Raw genomic sequence first — 20,415 nt, 5'->3', positions numbered from 1 at the left:
TCATGTCACCATAGATTTTGAAATTTAAAAATATACTAAATGTAAAAAATGTGATTTTTTTAATTAAAGTTAGTTTAAAGATACAATATGAAATTGATACAAACAGAAAATTTTAACATGAATATTTTATGACATCATAAATAATTCAATTTTAATAGAAATTGATAAAGATTCAGCATGATTAAATAATTTAATAGTATAAATAGTACAAATTGTGAAATTTAATTTAATAATATAAATAGTAGATATAAATAAAACTAATACTATTTAGGTTTAGGGATTTTATTTTGGGAGTATTTTGGTTTAGGGATTTTTTTTTTGGAGGATTTTGATTTTTAATTTGGGATAAAGGGTGAGAAATAAAAAGGTTTGTGATAGGACCTAAGGGGGCAGGGGGTAAAAGTTTTAGGGTTTGGGACAAACGAGAAAGGGGAGTTGAGAAAAGTAAAAGTTTGGGGAAAGTAAAAGGGTTTGCAGGGTTAAGGTAAAAATAGAGTTTATTCAAATGATTTGAAATTCGAATTTTTTTTTCTGATCTTTTTTAGTTGAATCGAATTTTGCTCATCCCTACTAGACTGAACAAAAAAAATATAAATACCATATTAAAAATTATCAAACTCAAGTACCAAATAATATATTATTTTTCTTAAATTTTTTATCTTATGAACTGAATAAAATATAGTTAAAAAATAATCAAACCAAAACTCAACAAAAATCAAAACTTAAACAATTTAAGCAACTTTTATTTTTTTTCTCAACCTAAATTTCAATGTACAATAATTATTAGTTAATTTAGAATCATTAACAAGTGTTAATTGTTAAGCTCATCCATAATTCGAATCATTTAATCATGATAGGAAAATAAATTTTGTGATATAGATTCCATTTATACGGTCCAAACATAATTTTTCTTTAAAATTTAAATTCATCAAAATGTGAATAATTATAAATTGTACACATTCATCTTTGTTAAAATTATTTTCCTATTTTGAATTTTGTAGCAATGCGACAGGTGTCTATTTTTGTGTCCATATATGTGAAATGATTGATAACCGACAGGTGTCTATTTTTGTGTCCATATATAGCCTTTTCCTTATTTTACTCAAATACCATTTTGTCCTCATTAATATAAATATCAATATGCTCTCTACAAAATCATTTTCGAATCTTTTAAAATAAAGTAATGTCATTGTCACCTTTAATTTAAGTGGGATAACCTTCAATAATTAAATGGTTAATCAAAGATTGAATAGGTTTGATGGGTTCTCAGGTGTTTTGAGAAATTAGATTTAAATTTAATTATGATTTTAAGTATGAATTTTGAATTAAAATTTATTGAGTACCATATTTATATAAATATAAAATATAACGGAATCTGATACAAATTATAGCTTTAATATATCATTTCTATCTGAATTTGACATTTTTTTCTTAATTTGGTATATAAAATTTTTTTAGTCCAATTTAATACATAAACTTGACACTTTTTTTTTCTAATTTGATATCTAAGTTTTTTTTTTGCCCAATTTATTTTCTAACTTGTCAAATGATATACAAAACTCCCAAAACATTAACAGTGGTAGTTTTTTTTTTGGTAAAATAAAATAGCTTTAAGCGACACTACTAAGAAAACACATTAGTTCCTTACACAACCTATACAATCTGCCTAAACTAAATCCCGCACTGAACAAGGTGGTAATTCCAACACTTAGACCTCTGTGAATCTTGTAGTCGTAACCTTAGCCATATGGTCAACAGCTACATTATGAGCACTCGGAATATGGCGTATACAAACCTTCCAACTTAGATTTATCATTCGATGAATAAAGCGTAATTTCATCATCTTATTATCAGCTGCTTCACCAGTCACAATAGTCTCCACCAAAAGAGCATTATCACAGTCAATCTCTAACTGTCGAATCCCCTTCTCCTATGCTAAGCATAGATCCTTTAGAATAACTCTTGCTTTGATCTTAAAAATTGCATCTTTACCTAGCAATATCGAGAATCTTCATAACCAATTAACATTAGCATCTTTAATCATCCCCTCAATGGTAGCATAAGATTCGTTTAGCGACACTGCCCCATCTTTATTAAGCTTACTCCAACCTCTATTCGGAGTTGACCACTACATAGCAATAACCATAAGATTAACATGTAACACAGGTACAAGCCTCCTTATGTAACTCCTCGTCCAACTAACATACATATCCACGATTTTCTTAGCATAACTATGACTACTAGAAAACACACACATATTACGATTTTTCCATAGCAGCCAACATATTATAGGAAAAAAAATCACCATTCTATCTATTGATTATCACAATCTCCAATTTTCTACAAGTTCCATAAGATCCATTCATCTAGTGGTAGAGAAAAAAATCTTACCTGAGCATGAGTTGGCACAACTAACCACCAAACAGTCCTAAAAAGGTGCAATCCCAAACAACATGGATCCCCGATTCATATACATTGGTACATCTTGGACAATGGCTTTCATTCACCATATGTCTCCTTACTCTCTTTACATTAGTTAGTAATTTATTCTTCCACATGATCCAAATGAACACCCTAACCCTTTGAGGCGCTATGATTTTCCAAATCAAATTCCAAACACTAGAATTATCAATCGAGCCAATTTGGTGAATACCTCTATAAGCCTCTATTGATGAAAAACTATCTCTTGTCGCTCATCTCTATGATAACTGATCTGGTCTTGCATCAACTGAAGGAGGCAACACAACTGCTATTTACAACACAATATGATTTGGAAGAACAATCCTTAATTGAGCCCAATCCTAGCTACCATTCTCATTCACTACATCACAAACACGTAAAGTGTCATTTGGTTGTTTCGAGTCTCTATAAAACGCTCTGAGTAGACCACGGTGTTATTTTTTTATGAAATGACAAAAAATTGCTAATGTATGGTTGGCATGTGACAGATGATACTGAATTTGATGGTAGGAATAATTTAATTTTTTTGAAGTTTCCTTTGTTTCTTTAAACAATATGCTCAAATTTTACTTTTAGTTAGGCTAAGATTAATTTTACCGTTAATGACAAAAATAATTCGAGAGGGATTGTATGCTTAAAGTGTAAAAGCCTGCCCAACGGAGACTATATCAAGTTACTGTTTGGCATATAAGTCCGTTAAGTCAATGGTTAAGTCTTGAAGGGTTTTTTTTTTTACTGTGTGGCATATTCAGTGGGATTCACCATTTGAAGAATCCAGGATTTGGCGGACTCTTTTGTTAAGCTATCTGCCAACCCGGATGTTTTAGGTGAACTCGTTAGTTTGCAACTTTGATAAATGTGTTTCCATGTTTAGTATATTTTGTGATGGCTCAGTTAGTAATGTTGAGATTTAGTTGAGACCTAGTTAGAACTAAACTAGGGTACTGTAGATAATTAGATTCTTAATTATTTTATTCTCGAACTTCTAAAGTGATCATGGGATCTTCTGACTTTCCACTAAGTTTTGTTCTTGGTTGTCTCTACCATATAAGGATAGCTAGCTAGCATGTTTTTACGTTTTACATCTACTTCTTCTTCTTCTTCCTTGCGTTCTTCACTAAAATTTAGAAATTTTCAAGTTGGAATCGTTAACGAGGAGTTCTAGTATCTAGCTGACTCCATAGTTTATATTGGTTTACTGGTAATTCTGGTAAACCCTTAGATTATTTTCAAAATAATTTATGTATTTACAATAAAACATGCATAGGTTTTAGAACTACTTGTGAGGAAGGAAACTTCCTAACTTTGAGTTGCATGCTATCGATTTATGCATGCATGTTAAATTTCAGTAGTTTAATGATCTAATATATATTTCTCTCTCTTTTTAGCTCAAGAAGCTAATAAAGGTTCAAACAGCAAGAGTAAAGGACCTGGTGAGTAGATTATTGTAGTAGACTTTTTTGTAAGTTCCTTTTTTACTTCTGTGTGATCTAAATCTTCTTGTTGTATAAATTGTGTAAGGTAAGTGTTCCCTCTCAATAATGTAATGTGTAGTGTCTGGTTTTGTGATGTTAAACTAGTCAGCGTGAGTATGGTCAGTTCATGTTTCGAAGTACAATATCCTCTATACTGTACAAGACCAGTATCGTCTATATGTGAAATGTGATATTGATAAAGGAGAAGGAGATATGTTTGTGATGCATTCGGTAAGGCAACTATATTGCAAACTAGATTGGCAGATCACGAGAAAACATGATTAGTTAAACTGAAATGATATGATGAGTTAAAGGATAAAGTATATGCATATGAATACGATTGATTGATATGATTCTAAATCTGAATTCTGGGTCTGAGTCTAGCACAAATATAAGTCATGTCTAAAACTTGTGCATTGTATTAAGTTATGGATAACTGGGCAGATAGCTTCCGCCCATGTGTCGTGTTAAGTTGACAGATTGAGTCCGTCTAATAATTGTAAATGTCATTGGCGTATTATGTTTAGTATGTCTAAACCACTTCGAAAGGTTGAGTACCATTACGAGTACTTATACTTGTTTACCAGTAGTATCATTGTATATTGTTTATGTTACTTTTATTAATAGAACTCACTAACTTTGTTTAAACTTACTTTGTTAACCTTTCCTTCTCAAGCGTGTTGATTGAAGAAAGAGATTCTATAGCAGGGGCTACGCTAGAGTTATTATTGGTAGTGAAGAACTTGCTTATTCCTGTATCATCCATGACCTTTTGGAAGGGTGGTGTATAGTTCTGTTTGTAATCAAACTTGTAATAATTTACAGCTTTTATCAAAACACTATTTTATGGACATTGGTAAACCCCATCTATTCTGATTAAGACTGCTGCCACTATTTTTTCAGATGCTGCCAAGTAAAGAGAAATAGTTTCCCTTACTCGAGGCGACATCTAGAGTGGTGGAGATGTGAGATATAACTTGAGTTGTTCAAAAGCATCTTGACATTCTTCTATCCAAGTAAAAGAAGTTCTTAATACCTTAAAGAAAGGGAAGCACTTATTTGCCATTCTAAAGACAAACCTGTTGAGTGCAACCACCCTTCCCATTAGGCACTGAATGTCCTTAATAGTCTTTGAGGGGAGGAATATGTAGAATAGCCAGAATTTTCTTAGGGTTCGCGTTTATACCTCCTTTTGAAACCATAAAGCTCAAAAATTTGTCTACTCTTACCCCAAAGGCACACTTCTCTAAATTCAGCTTCATGTTATAAGCTCACAAAATAACAAAAGCTTCAAACAAATCCTCAACATGCCCCTTCAAAGTAAAACTCTTTACCAACATGTCATCCACGTAAACCTCAACATTTCGAAAATATGTTGTTTTTCTAAATAATAACTTATTTGACTTAGTGACCCTTCTGATCAGGTATGCTCGCGATTCTTCTTTCATCGCCTCTCTAGCTAACTTGTGAGCCACAAGATTTGAAAATTTGCATGTATGTTGAAAGGTTATTTGGTGAAAATATTACTTTTTCTACTGAATGTTCCGTACTATACCCCCAATCACCGATTTATCAATCTTATTTGATTTAATTTTTTATTACTGATATTGAGTCTCATTCGATAACAACTGATGTGAACCCCATCTGTTTTCCCATAAACATTTCTTGGAGGCACACTAGGGCCTCTGTTGCAAACGAAGACACCACCTTCCTGTGAACCACTGTTTTGAAGGCGATGACCTCCCCCAAAACATTTCTAGCCACTACCCTTGAGATTGATTTTGCCCGAGATTCATCAAAAGCAGTGTTGGAATTAAGTTTTACAACAGAACCAATTGGTGGGCACCAACTTATAGACTTGTGCCTCGTGGTAAGATCTCAAACCTCACACCCCTCTAGTTCCTTAATATATTTGTTTATCCATGTAGAAACTTATGGGCCCGTAAATTTCTTTCTCTTGTGTAATCCTTTGTTTCTGTCCGTCCTGATCGCCCACAAAGAGCAGCAAAATACTCGACATTAAATGCTGGAACTATTCTTGAACACCCATGTAAGCCACTTCCAATTTAACAAATTTAATTCTGTTAATACCCATTCCAGATTCAAACTAATCCAAACTTCTCGCGTCATAAGGCATTCTCCGAAGATATGATCAATGTTTTTAATAGCTACTCCACATCTGGGACATACTACCACTGAGTGCAATCTCTTACACCAAAGATTAACAAAATGGGGAGTAAAATTCTAAGAAATTTTCCAGATTAAAATTTTAATTTTCCCTGGAATAATAATTCTATAGTTTTTTGTAAAATATTTTAGTCTCAGTCTGTAAAGAATTAGGAAAAAAGTAATGAAATAGTTTATAAGTACTTCGCACAGAAAATTCTCCAGGGACCTCCCCTTTCCATACCATAAAGTCCGCATGAGGTTTCATTGCTAAGGGAAGTCGCACAATTCTATCTGCCTCTTCTCTAATGAAGGTAGAAAAAATTAAGTCAATCATCCATTCTCTCTTTTGTTCATTAATTAGATCTGCCACTTTATTGAGTTTAGTGTGATTCCTGATTGATTCTACCTTATAACTTACAAATCCAAAAAGCCACACATCAACAACAATTAAAATATTCTGACCTGTTCCCACCCTTTAACAAATCCCATCCTTCAACAATCCTTTAGCTGCCCATACACTTTTCCAGATATACGAAGGTAGTCGTCCTAACTCAGAATTAAGAAAATTCGTATTTGGAAAGTACTTAGCCTTTAGAACTTTCGTTAATATTGAATCTGGATAATTAAGAATATGCCAACCTTGTTTAGCTAATAACTCAACGTTAAATTTGGATGAACTACAAAATCCTATACCCCTATTCTCTTTAAGTCAAAAAAGCCGTTCCCAACTGCACCAATGAATCCCTTTTCGCTCTTTTCCTTTTTGCCAGCAGAATCGAGCCATAATACTGTCCAATTCTACACACAAAGACTTTGGAAGTAAAAAATAGGCCGTAGTTAAAGTAGGTATAGCCTATAAAACAACTTTAATAAACACTTTCTTACCTCTTTGAGAAAGGAATCTCGCACTCCAATTCTCAATCCGTTGCCTCATGCAATCCTTTAAGAGCTGAAAAGAAGCTTTTTATTTTTCCCCACTATATTCGGCAAACCAAGATATCTTTCTATATTATTTGAATTTCTCACCCCAAGAATATTAGAAACAACTCGTCTAGACTCTTCCGAAGTGTTGCTACTATAAAAAATCGTTGATTTGTTGTAATTGATGCATTGCCCCGAGCATCTTTCGTATTCCCTTAGGATTGATTTCAAAACTTGTACACCCCTCTCGCTAGCTTCTCCAAACAATATAATGTCATTAACAAACAATAAATGAGAAACTGACGAACCCCCTCTACTTGCCTTTGCTCCCTTAATCGACCCCTCCCTCAAAGCCATCCTTATAAGCGTCGAAAGGCCCTCACTACAAATTAAAAACAAGAAGGGACTAATAGGGTCCCCTTGTTTAACCCCTCTCACCGGTTTAAATGTTTGGCCACTTTTACCATTAATAATTGTTGAATATGAGACCAATGCGACACACTTTATAATATTTTCCACCCATGAAATGTTATTCGTAACATCACTACTCTTAGAAAATACCCCTCCACCCTATCATACACTTTGCTCATGTTTAACTTAAGTGCCATAAACCTTTTTTTCCCAACTCTTTTGTTGTCTAAAGGTATGAAGAATCTCATAGGCAATGAGCACATTATCTGAAATTAATCTATCTGGCACAAAGGCACTTTGGGCACCATCAATGCAATTCCCTATTATACTTTTGAATCGTTTTGCAATCATTTTGGCTAATATTTTATAAAAAAATTTGCATAAACTAATAGGCCCGAAATTTCCTAAATTCACAAGATTAGAGACTTTAGGTATAAGCCCAATAGTAGTAAAATTACAAAGGTCCACAGGCATACCTCTGTTTAAAATACCCAAGCAATATTCCATTACTTCATCGCCCACAATATGCCAAAAGTATTGGAAGAATATAGCCAGAAAACCATCCTCTCCTGACGCCTTCATAGAACCCATATCCTTAAAAGTCACCACGACCTCTTCCTTCGTATAATTCTTTATTAGCTTCGAATTTTCTTTCTAAAAAACACACTTCTCAATCTCAGCAAGGATATGCTCAGTATCCCCACAACCATTAGACGAAAAAAGTTGTTGAAAATAACTCCTTGCAATTTCCTCCATCTCCATCTCCCACTCATCACAAGTCTCTCTTCTATCATTGTGCTTTAAACTACGAATAGTATTCCTTCTCCTTCTTTACAAGCATAATTATAGAAAAATTCGTATTTTTCCCCTAATTTCAACAAGTTTACCCAAGCCCTTTGCTCCTAATACATCTCATCTTTCAATCTCCAAATTAAGGTGAACTTTAGTATCAATCAATTCAGCCATACTCTCATCAATTCTGTCTTGATCTAAGAGGAACTCTATTTTTTCTGTCAGCTCCTTCTTACACCCTTCCCTCTTATGTTTAAGCCCGGTTGCCCATTTCTCAAGCCCACTCTGTAAAACCTTCATCTTCTCTAACATATCGCCTCTACCTACCTGCCACAATCGTCTAACCTCATCTGCACAATTCTCCTCCTTAACCTACCACTCCTCAAATCTAAATACCCTTTTGGACATGAGATTCAATCCTATATCTGTATCAAGCAAAAGGGGACAATGGTCAGAAAAAGAATGCGGCAAATGATGGATTACTGCTGATGGAAACATATTCCTCCATTCCAAATTTGCCACTCCCCTATCAAGCCTTTCATGAATATTAGTCTCCAGTAAATTCCCTATTTCCCATGTAAACTAAGTACCCAAGAAACCAATATCCATCAATTAACACTCATCCAAAACATCTCTAAAAGCAATCATCCTCCTCTCTTCCCTTAGTACGCCACCCACCTTCTAAAAAGAATAAAGAATCTCATTAAAATCTCCACAAACCATCCAAGATAAGCCTTGAAATCGACTCAAGTTTCTCAACATTCCCTAAGTAGCCACTCTATTTTGCGCATAAGGGGAGCCATAAAACTCGATAAACCTCTATTCCTTTCCATCATTACTTTCCTTCAATGTGTCATCAATGTGATAGGCCAAATAACTTTTTAAACAAATATTGATATTATCCTTTCATGCCAAACATAAACCTCCTCTCGATCCATCTATTGCAATATCAACCCCATTTTGAAAATCACACTTCCTTCTAACATTTCCCATTCGTACCTTGCTTAGTTTAGTCTCCATGATGAAGACCACTTGGGGATTGTACAGTTTTAGCACATACCAAAACCTTCTAATAGCCCGTGGACTCCCCAATCTACAGACATTCTAACTAAATAATTTTATTGCAACCGGTCGACTTGCCTATTGACAGCTGTCGATATAAAGTGACTATTTTCCAACATCCTCTTGTTCCTCACGACCAAGGACCCCACCTCTTCTATTTTCAAAGATTTATCACTCTTCCTTCTAGGCCTCTTTTTCCTATCACCACATTCTATCACACACATCGTCGAATATTAGTCCATGTCTACCCAACCTTGTAAATTCGATTGAATCTCCTCCACATCCAGATTTTGATTAAGTCTCCCTTCTAAATAGGGGTGAATATTCGATCGAGTTGAGTAAAAAAATTTCAAGTTAGTCGAGTAGGCGAATCCTATTTTAGCAACCAAACTCAATTTGAATTTTTTTAATCGGATCGAATCGAGTCAAAAAATTTCGAGTCAAGTTGAGTCGAGTTAACTCCTATTGTTTATACTCAATGTTGCTTTTACATGAACCGGTTATTTTACTAGTAAACGAAGTATAAAATTATTTAACTACATAAACAATATAATGGTTTTGCCTTTGAACTTAATGAGTAAACATTTATCAAAACAACGTAGTTTTGCCTTTTAACTTAATGGTTTTGACTTTTAACTTTAGAAAAGGTAAACATTTATCAAAATGGCGTAGTTTTGCCTTTTCTTATTCAGATTTTCAGATAACTCAAATTATGTAATTCATATTCGAGTTAAACCGAAAAACTTAATTTTTTATTCGAGTTGATCCAAATAACTTGATTAATTCAAATAACTCGAACTATTTAATTTAAAATATAAAAATTTTATCGAATTTTTTAAATCGAACCGGATTTTGTTCATCCCTACTTCTAAATTCATCCCCAATATGGGGTCAATAAGACCTCCCAGCCCTCCTCTATTCTCTTCTCCCCTTTTGCTTCTACCCAAATCAGACCCTTCATAATTATTCCCCTATCTTGTCTCTCCCCCTTCTCCCCTCAACCATACATTATTCATTGCAAGTGCTCTTCTAGATTGAGCTATTAGTGATAGGTCTCACCCCATCTTAGCTAGTTCAAACCCTAGATCCATCTTCGCTTGACAAAAAGAACAGCTATGACCTAGTCGGCCTCAAAAGAAATAGAATAAAGTTAATCGTTCATATTTAAAGCTGACATACGAGCAAACCCCGGATGAAACTACAACCTTCTTCTTCCTTCTCAAAGGACGCCTCACATCCATCTATATCCTCATACGAAGATGATTTCGCACCTCTCTACCTAGATTTATGCCATCATAATATAAGAACTTCTCAATGAAGTCCCCCATTTGTTTGCCAGGACCTCAAAGAAATACCTCGGAGGCACATCATGAATTTGAATCCAGAAATTTGCAAAGATTAAAGGCACCTTCAGCGGATCCTCTCTCTCCCCCAAATGATGAACCAACATTAAATTACTGTTAAAAGTCCATGGAGATCCTTTCAACACCCTCTTTAGATCCATCTTATGAAAAAATCTAAACAAAAATTTTTTTTCACCCAAATTTAAAATTTGAACCCCTTTAACTGGAAGCCAAAGATTTGCCATTGAGCTTCTTATCGCTGGGAAGTGTATAATACTTGCTGTTAAAAAGCACCCTATCAAACAAAATTCCTCTTCCTTAAAAACTGGACTTGACCCTCTCTGCACCTGAACAACTTCCTCTTCCTCATCGTCCAATGATAACACATCAAAACCTCTTTCCATTCCCCTATTTCGCCCACACAAAACGTCTTTAAATGTAAAGAAATCAAGTGATTAATCTTGACAACGCCACCTAAAAAAAACTTAAAAAATTCACAAAAACACATTGAAACCCTAAAGAAAACAATAACCTGCTAGACACAACAGACAGAGACGTGAAAGGAGAGCAGACTCCTAACAACTTAAAAGAAATACTTATATTTCAGCTTTTTATTTCTTAGAAAAAAATTAAAATTGGATATAAACAACTCAAATATGCGAAAATTTTCTAAGAGTTGAAAGCTTAATAAATAATTAAATTATTAACTGTTATTCAACGCTGGTTGACACCTATGACTATTTATAGCAAAAAAATTTGTCAGACTGCTAAGCTTAACAAATAATTAAATTATTAATTGACTTAATTTATTAATTCCTTTTCTTATTTTCCTAAAAGGTGACATGACCTTATCCAATATATCAAATTAAATTAAGTCAAACTAATTAATTATAGTGATTTGACCTTTTTTAATTTGGACGATAGGAAAATATTTTTTTTAATTATCAATGATTTTGACAGCTTACCTTAATTCAGGTTGTATATATAAATAATAGATAAAAAGTTCTCAAAACTTAAAAAAAAATATTTTTAAGTTGCCATTTTTTTATATTTCAATTCAAAATGTATTAAAAATATTCTTAAATTTTTTTCAAAAAAAATTAAGGCCCTGCATTTCATTTATACTCAATAAAATACTTAAACTTTTAAAATGTATAAAAAATGCCTTCAAACTTTTCAAAAAGAGCAATAAACTCTTGCTTCTTTTTTGCACTCATTGGGTACTTGAATCGCCCCTAATTTTTTTAATTAAAGTCACCACGTGTCACAATCACAACATGACATGTGGCAAAAAACGATAAAAAAATAAAAATAAATAAAAATAGAAAAATATTAAATATTGATAAAAAAATATTTAAAATCGTAAAAAAATACAAAATATATAGAAATATAGAAAAAAATTATAAAGCTGTAAAAAATTACAAAAAAATGTAAAGAAATATAAAATTCGTAAAAAAAATTTATAAAAATCATGTACTAGAAGAAGCATTTTATAATTTTTCTATAATTTTTATTGATTTTTATTTTTATCATTTTTTGTCATATGTCACGCTATGTTGCAACACATGATGGCTTTAACTAAAAAAAATGGGGTCGTTAACCTTAACGATCAACGGTTAAAGTTAATGGTTAAAGGACATTTTGATGCATTTTATAATTTTTTATGATTTTTTATAAAATTTTACAATTTTTATAAAAAATTATAATTTTTATAAAATTTCAATATTTTTATTAAAATTTAATAAATTTTTTATATTTTTTATTGATTTTTATTTTTATTTTTTTACCACATGTCACGTCGTGATTGTGACATGTAGTGGCTTTAACTAAAAAATAATTAGGAGTAGTTAAATTTAATGGTCAACTGTTAAAGTTAACGGTTAAAAAGCTTTTTTGATACATTTGACGGTTCAAGTTTCCAATTGAGTGAAAAAACAAATCAGGGGCTTAATTGCTTTTTTTGAAAAAGTTTAAGGGCCTTTTTGATGCATTTTGAAAGTTCAAGCACTCAATTGAGTGCGAAAAAAAAATCAAGGGCCTAATTTTTTTTTAATTTAAGGGCTTTTTTATACATTTTAAAAATACAAATACCTAATTGAATACAAAGAAAAATAGAAATTTAATTACTTTTTTTTTAAAAATTAAGAATTTTTTACGCCCTTAAACCTAAATAATAATAAGCATCTATTGTTTTAGATCTGATTTTTTTTTCTTTTATACGATGTTTTTGTCATATGCCATACTATCCTGATCCAATTAAATTTTAAGATCTAATTATATTTTTAAAATTTTATATTTGGTGTTTTAGATCAGATTATATTTTTAGAACTGGATAATTTTTTTTATATATTGTTTGGATCTGAATTCTTTTATATTTTTCTAGTCCGTTTATCATTGATATATTGATATGGAAAACATAAACTGTCCTCGTAATAAAAATTAAAATGTATAATGATAAATGATGGATTAATATATTTATTATAATCTTAAAATTATTTTTTAAAATAAAAAATAGTTTAAAATTATCTTCTATTAATTAAAAAGCAAATCGTTGAATTTAAATTAGACGAAAAAAAACAATTATGCCAAATTACAAGTGCCAAAATTTTATAGACAGATAGGTTAATACCTTTTTTTTTTGGTTGCTCAAAGCACATAATTAATTTATGTTAATATTTTATAATTAAATTTAAAGAAAAATTATTTATAATCATCAAGACACGTACGGTCATCTTAAATGGTAACAGCTCTCAATCTGCATCTTAATTATCTACCATGTACTGTACAGAAATAAAGACATAACCTATAACACTTCAACAACCTCAATAATTGTCTTCTTTTTTCTCCATTAAAAAAAAAAACAACTCAATTATTCTCATGTTCAATCACAATTTCATCCTCTCTCTTTTATGTGGTCTGAATCTGATCATCACTCCATTTTATCTGATAACCCCTTTGTTGAAGTAGAACTTGATTGTTGCAGTTTCTTACAAGAAAAAATGGAGCTTTGGGACAAAAACATGAAGACAACAGAGGTTGTATTTGAAGCAGTTTTGCCTGTACTGAAACTCCTTTCAATGGCTTTAATAGGATTACTTCTTTCCCATCCAAAAATCCAAATGATTCCAAAGCCTACACTTAGGCTTTTGAGCAAACTTGTTTTCTTTTTGTTTTGGCCTTGTTTGATATTCACTCACCTTGGTCCAGTCATTAGTGTTAAAAAATTCATTCTATGGTGGTTTGTTCCAATTAATGTGGTCATTAGTACCGCCGTCGGTTCGGTTTTGGGTTTTTTCGTGGCGTTAATTTTCCGGCCGCCACCGGAATTCTTTCGGCTAACTGTGATAATGACAGCGTTCGGGAACACCGGAAACATTCCCCTTGCGGTAGTTTCGTCAGTGTGTCATAATGAAGATAATCCTTTCGGTGGTACATGTTATGATGGGATTGCATATGCTGGTTTCTCACAATGGGTTTCGGTGGTTCTTGTTTACACTCTTATTTATCATATGATGGAGCCGCCATTGGAGTATTACGAGGTTGTCGAGGAAGGAACCGAAATCGAGGAACTAACCGATTTGCCTACGGGGAATGAAAATGATCTTAGTACTCCACTTCTTATCGAAGCAGAATGGACCGGAATCGAGGACCAACGGACCGAACATTGCCAAACACCATTAGTAGCAACTATTTTCAATAGCATCTCCGATGTGTCACAATCCAATATACCGGATATCGAATCGATTCGAGAAATGCCGAGTAGCCCCAGGTCATATGGGTGTTTGGCTGAGCCTAAAGTAGTTAGAAAGATTAGAATCGTCGTGGAACGTACGCCTATCAATCAAATTCTTCAACCTCCATTGACTGCTACCGTGTTAGCCATTGTTATCGGGATCATCCCACAAATAAAAGCTACGGTTTTTGGTTCCGATGCTCCGTTGGATTTCATCACGGACAGCCTTGCTATGATCTCTAACGGAATGGTACCCGCTGTTATGCTTGTGCTAGGAGGAATGTTATGGGAAGGACCGAACGAGTCGAAGCTCGGGCTTCGAACAACAATTGGGATCGTTGTCGCTCGGCTTTTGATACTTCCATTGGCTGGGATCGGGATAATCTATTTGGCCGACAAATGGAATTGTTTGATCGCCGATGATGCGATGTACAGATTTGTTCTATTGATGCAATATGCAACACCGAGTGCCATATTGCTTGGTGCCATTGCGAGCCTGAGGGGGTATGCAGTGGGGGAAGCTTCGGCTCTTTTATTTTGGCAGCATGTGTTTGGTTTGGTCTCTATTTCAGTGTATATATTCATCTATTTCAAGCTGCTGGTTACTCTTTTCTAAGGCTAGTTCCTATATTTAAAAATATGTAAATCATGTTGTTGTTGTTTTTTTTTTGAGATTTGGTGAATGTCCAAAGCTTAGCTTCCCACCCCTGCTTTTCTCTACTTTTATCTACTTTGAAAACAGGTTTGGAGGTTGAAGTTTTTCTTTTCGGGGAATAATTAGATACGCTTATCTTTTTGTTCACGTTAATTCTAGAATTTGATAATTTCTTTTTAGTTTAGTTGTTAAACATGAATTATAATTCATGGGATTTTTTTTATGACAGTAACATATGTTCTTTTCGGTAATTTAATTAATGTTATATATAAAATTATATATATTGGAGAATATATACAATATTATAATTAATGAACAATTCATTCATAAATTCAATACAGATAATATATTAAATATAAAAATTCATAATTTAGTAGATAACTAATTATTAATCAATAACTATAGACACCTAATTAAAGACTCCTTAGGAAAATCCCATACCATTAAAAGTTCTTCCGTTTTTTATTAGCATTAATTTACCAATGAAGCTTTGGGAATTAAAAGAGGTATTGAGAGTAGATTTGATCATAGTTAAGTTATTGTGTGAAGGCTGTTTGAAAAATGGGAGAATTTGGGAAAAATGAGTTTGGACAAAAAATAAGGTTTATTTTTTAAATGGGTCGAGTTTCGGGTAGGATTTTTTTTCTTAGGCTTGGCCCAAACCAACCTAAACTTAATTTTGTTGTTGTTGTTTTGATGTCATCTCTCTGTCGTATTGCTACTATTTTATTATTATTGTTTGGTTATTATATAACTCTGATTTTATTGTTAATTTTCCTACTATTTTAGAGGCATTTACTTGTTAAGTTGCAACTAACTTAGTGTTATTTAAGTATAATTTTTTTAAAAAATGTATTTTCAATTTATTGGGAAACATTTATTTTAATATTTTTAATGTATTTAATATATTATATTTTTAAAATTTGTTTTTATATAAAAATAATAATCTAAAAAAAATTTAATATGGGTGAGCCAATTCAAGCTCGGGTTTAGCATTTTTAATCTGGGTCGGCCTTGGGCAAAATTTTAGGTCCATTTTTGAGTTGGGCTAAGTCCAAATCTAGAAAATGGCTTAAAATTTACACCGACTCAACACGAATCAGCCTATCCCGACCCATGATCAGGTCTAATTTTGGGCGTCACGAGGGTGCTAATCCTTCCTCATCCGTAACCGACTCCCGAACCCATTTCCTGGATTTTGTAGACCAAAAATCATTGTTTTAGTAAATCAAACATTTTATGAAAACAATCAAATTATAAGGTGATCCGATCACACCTCATAAAAAGGATTGGTGACCACTTCCATTTTAGCTTTTTAAAAAAAATAAAAAGTTGATTTTCAAAAAAAAAGGTTTCGACAACTTGGCGACTCCACTGGGGACCGAAAATAAGAGAGTCAAGTCGTGAGTTGATTACTTTTGGTCTTTTTGTCAAAAATTGATAAATTGGGTTTAAATTGACGATCCCACCCTTACATTTCATCCTTCATGTTTTATCTTTGATATCTCGTGTTACATAGCAATCTAATACATCTATTTTATTGGTTCAAGAGTTATTTTTGGTATGTTTCCGCATATTGCATTACATAATCGTTCGATCTTGCCCTTCTTAAGTGGGAGTGAGAAACTATTACTTCGTGAGGTCTTCACCTCCGTATAGGATAGTGAATCACTTTTGGGATACATCTGTACCTATGTCTTTGTGAGATCTTCATCTCCGTATAGCCATAGGGAAATGTATTCCCCTGCACTGAACTCAGTCCGTATGAGCCTATAATGGGTAAGAATCGAGGAATCTGCTGGTTCAGGTAACCTTACTTTAGAACCAAACCACATATAATGAGCCCTAAGAACCTACCTTAGGTAGAACTATACCAAATCCCTAGTAGTCACCTGAATAGATGTTCTATTTATTATTTCTTGCTTTGAATTCTAGCTTTGTATGAAATGTACTGACTTGTTTCGTTTTGGTTGTGATTGCATTGCATTTTCATCATAGAAAAGTGTGTTGATTCATGTTCAGTTGCTAACCAGAGAGCTTGTCATGGAAAATAGATTTCTTGATAAAGTGGAAGATAATGCGACTGTCTGGATATGGTTCGAGAAGACACAACAAGAGAAGGGTGACAGCCTAATGGAGGGGTACGTGTCAGAATTATGGGATTTCACTCGCATCAGTGTGACTCAGAACAATTTCAATAGTTGAAAGAGGTATGGAACCAATGGGATGACGAAACTAATCAATTATTCTACTATAACTATAGTGATTTGCCTTATTTACTCGATGTCAAAGTGGATAAGCACTTGTTCCGATTTTTGGCCTAATACTGGAATCCCACCTATAGCTGCTTTACTTTTGGAAAGGTAGATTTGGTGCCTACCGTAGAAGAGTACATAGCTCTGCTCTGTTTCCCGAGGATCCAAGCCGACAAAGCTTATTCTAGAGCCGACAAAGCTTATTTTAGAGCCTCCAACATCTTGACTTTCTTAAAAAAGCTTATAAGTATAACTAGGATGAGCGAGCAATAGGTTATGGCCTGAATTAAACAAAAGGGAGATAGCAAATGCGTCCCTTGAAAAAGTTAGCGGGATATGATTTTGGCACATCTAGATACGAAGAAAAGAGTTGACGTTTTCACCTTAAGTATTTACAGGTTGGTCATCTTCCCCAAAGCACTAAGGCACATCGATGAGGCAATTTCAGATATATTTGACAAAATTGACAAAAGGGTCACGCTCGTCCTGACAATTTTGGCCGAAACCTTCAGATCTTTGAGTGCATGCCGAAGAGTAGGTGAAGGAAGGTTTATCGGGTGTGCACAACTCTTGTTAGCATGGTCGCATAGCCACTTTTGGAAGGTAGAAAAGGTGCCTTATCGAGTATTCTCCGAGAACTACTCCCCGTTGAAAGAGTTCATGGCTACCCCAATGCGAGACAACATTTCAGAAGAAAAATGGATAGGAATTTTCCAGGGTCTCCAAGACGAAGATGTTGAATGGAGGGCCCCTTGGATGATCCTTGATGAAATTTTGTACCGATGTGGAGACTTCGACTAGGTCCCTCTAATCGAGATATAGGGAGCTATTGGATATGCCCCTCTACTTGTATTGAGGCAGTATAGGTCGAGGCAGTTTATATCGGTAACACAAGGGTTGACTCAGTGTGAGTTTGCGTACAAAGGTGATAATTACAAGAAGAAGGTTCGTGAAATATCAAACGCTTGGAATCAAACTCACAAAATAAAAAGGTTTGTCGTAAATTCCATGACGACCCCTGAATATGATTGGTGGTGGGGTAAACGAATCAATGACAATATTATTATGTCAAGTTAAGAAAACACTCGACCAATAGAATAACACTTCCAAGTGGTCCCGTCTGAACTAGAGATCATAAAGCAAGACTTTGAAAAGAGGAGTTTGGAGTTGGGGAAAAAGATAGAACAGTTGGAAGAGGAAAAGATTCAGCTAGGATTAAACGTCGATGTCCAAAAGTTAGAAGTCAAGAAAATGAGAAAAGGAAAGCACAAGTCTGAGGAACACTTGGACAGTCTAAAAAATAGATTATAAGAAGTTGCGTTTGTCGATGAAGACTACCGGGTTGGGTAAAACATCGGAACAATGGTGGCAAGAAATCAAAGAAGAAAATATTAGAGCTGATCAGTGGGAAAAGAAATTCCAAGATGCTCGAGTTCGAGAAAATGCTCTAGAAAGGGATTTATTAGAAAACAGAAATGAAAAGGTTGGATTAAGAGCCCGAGTAGTAGAATTAGAAAGGTCACTACACCAATATCGAGTTGAAAGCAAGCCTAAATAAGATTGAAGAATTGAAGGGAAGGATAGAAGAGCTCGAGGATGCACTGTAAAATTGTGAACTTCGAGTTGAGCTTCTTGAAACGAACAATGAACACTGGAAAGAGAAACTCCAATGCTTTCAAAGTTAGATTAAGGTTAGAGATCACATCATAGGCGAAGCTGTAACTCAAGTACGGGAAGTAGTCAACCATTTGCAAACCTTAGCAGTTCAAGTCAACATGCTAAGCTTAAAATACGAATCAAAATCAAATCGGGACTGAGAATTAGCTTGGCTTCTTAGGAAAGTCAAGGCTCTGAGTATTAGGGTAAGGTCGTATATGTAAAATATCTATTTTTTGTGAAGATATTTGTTTTCTAATAAAGTTATTCTAATAGAATCAAATCAGAATCAATGCCTCTTTTTGCATTAATTCCATTCATCAGCATTACATTTCATCATATGCATTAAATTTCATAAAAAGACCCTAATTAATCGAAATTATGATAGTTGCCCTGGAAAACAACAAGAATCTACCAACTGAATATCGTTACGGTACTCGCGGCAAAACCAAAGCCATGGATCAAATATTAGAGAGATTAAAACAAATTCAGAAAGACATGAGGGATCAAATATAAGAGTCCCAACAGAGAATGATAAGCCAGTTGACTCAGCTGCTAGCCGGAAGGATTGAAAAAAGGAAAATGTAATAGCCCGATTTTCAGTGGTGTCAAAAATAGTGCTTCGAGACCACCAAATCTAGCGAGTAAGCTCGTAAATATTATAGTCAAATAAGGATTTTAAAAAGGTTTTTGAATCGATAATTTGTGTTTTATAATAATAATTTAGGTCTAGTAGTTTTAGAAAATGAGGTATTGAGACATCGTTTCGATAAACCGAGTCGTACATATTTTTATAAATATTTACGGAATGGCATTAAGATGGTATTAAAGTTTCGTTAAAAATTTTAACGTTTCGATAGTTAATTAATTAAAAAGAAATAAATTGTAAAAGATGTAAAATTTAATCACTATTTGACTAAATGGGTAATTGACAAAGGAAAAGAGACTTTGTAATAGCTCGATTTTCAGTGATGTCAGAAACAGTGGTTCGAGGCCACCAAATCTGGTGAGTAAGCTCATAAATTTTATTATTTAATATTTATGATTCAAATATGGTTTAAAAAAATTTGAATTAGTAATTTATGTCTTATAATGAATTATTAGATTCGAGTGATAAAACCCTAGTTCAAGTGGTTTTAGAAAATGAGGTATCGGAATCTCGTTTCTATAAACTGAGCTGTAAATATTTTTATAAATATTTACAGAGTGTCATTAAGGTAGTATTAAAGTTTCATTAAAAAATTTTAACGTTTCGACAGTTAATTAATTAAAAAGGACTAAACTGAAAAATGTGCAAAACTTGCTAATTGTAATAATAAAGTGACTAAATGGCTTGATTAATAAATAAAGAAAGACCTAAATATAAATTATGCCTAAATGAAAAGATGAGGCGGCCTAACATGGAAAAAATAAAATAAAATAAAGCCATTAATGGCAAAATTGTAATTAAATTGAAATTAAAATAAACTAAAAGTGAAATTAG

The 20,415-nt window shown here is 33.3% G+C and overlaps 1 protein-coding gene across 1 annotated transcript; it reads left to right on the top strand.

Moving 5' to 3' along the window:
* Nucleotides 1–13,430: 13,430 nt before the first annotated feature.
* LOC107953928 (protein PIN-LIKES 2) lies at nucleotides 13,431–15,168 on the top strand. The gene has a single exon (XM_016889374.2). It carries the CDS (start codon nucleotides 13,543–13,545, stop codon nucleotides 14,980–14,982), a length of 1,440 nt encoding a protein of 479 aa, XP_016744863.2. The 5' UTR covers nucleotides 13,431–13,542; the 3' UTR covers nucleotides 14,983–15,168.
* The last annotated feature ends 5,247 nt before the right edge of the window (nucleotides 15,169–20,415 follow it).

The sequence above is a fragment of the Gossypium hirsutum genome, chromosome D07, assembly GCF_007990345.1.
Source record: "Gossypium hirsutum isolate 1008001.06 chromosome D07, Gossypium_hirsutum_v2.1, whole genome shotgun sequence".
Taxonomy (NCBI): domain Eukaryota; kingdom Viridiplantae; phylum Streptophyta; class Magnoliopsida; order Malvales; family Malvaceae; genus Gossypium; species Gossypium hirsutum.
Note: the sequence above shows the minus strand (reverse complement) of the source record. Positions and strands in the feature narration are given on the sequence as shown.

Coding starts and splice junctions, on each gene's coding strand:
- LOC107953928 (XM_016889374.2), top strand. CDS start 13,543: ATGTGGTCTGAATCTGATCATCACTCCATTTTATCTGATAACCCCTTT.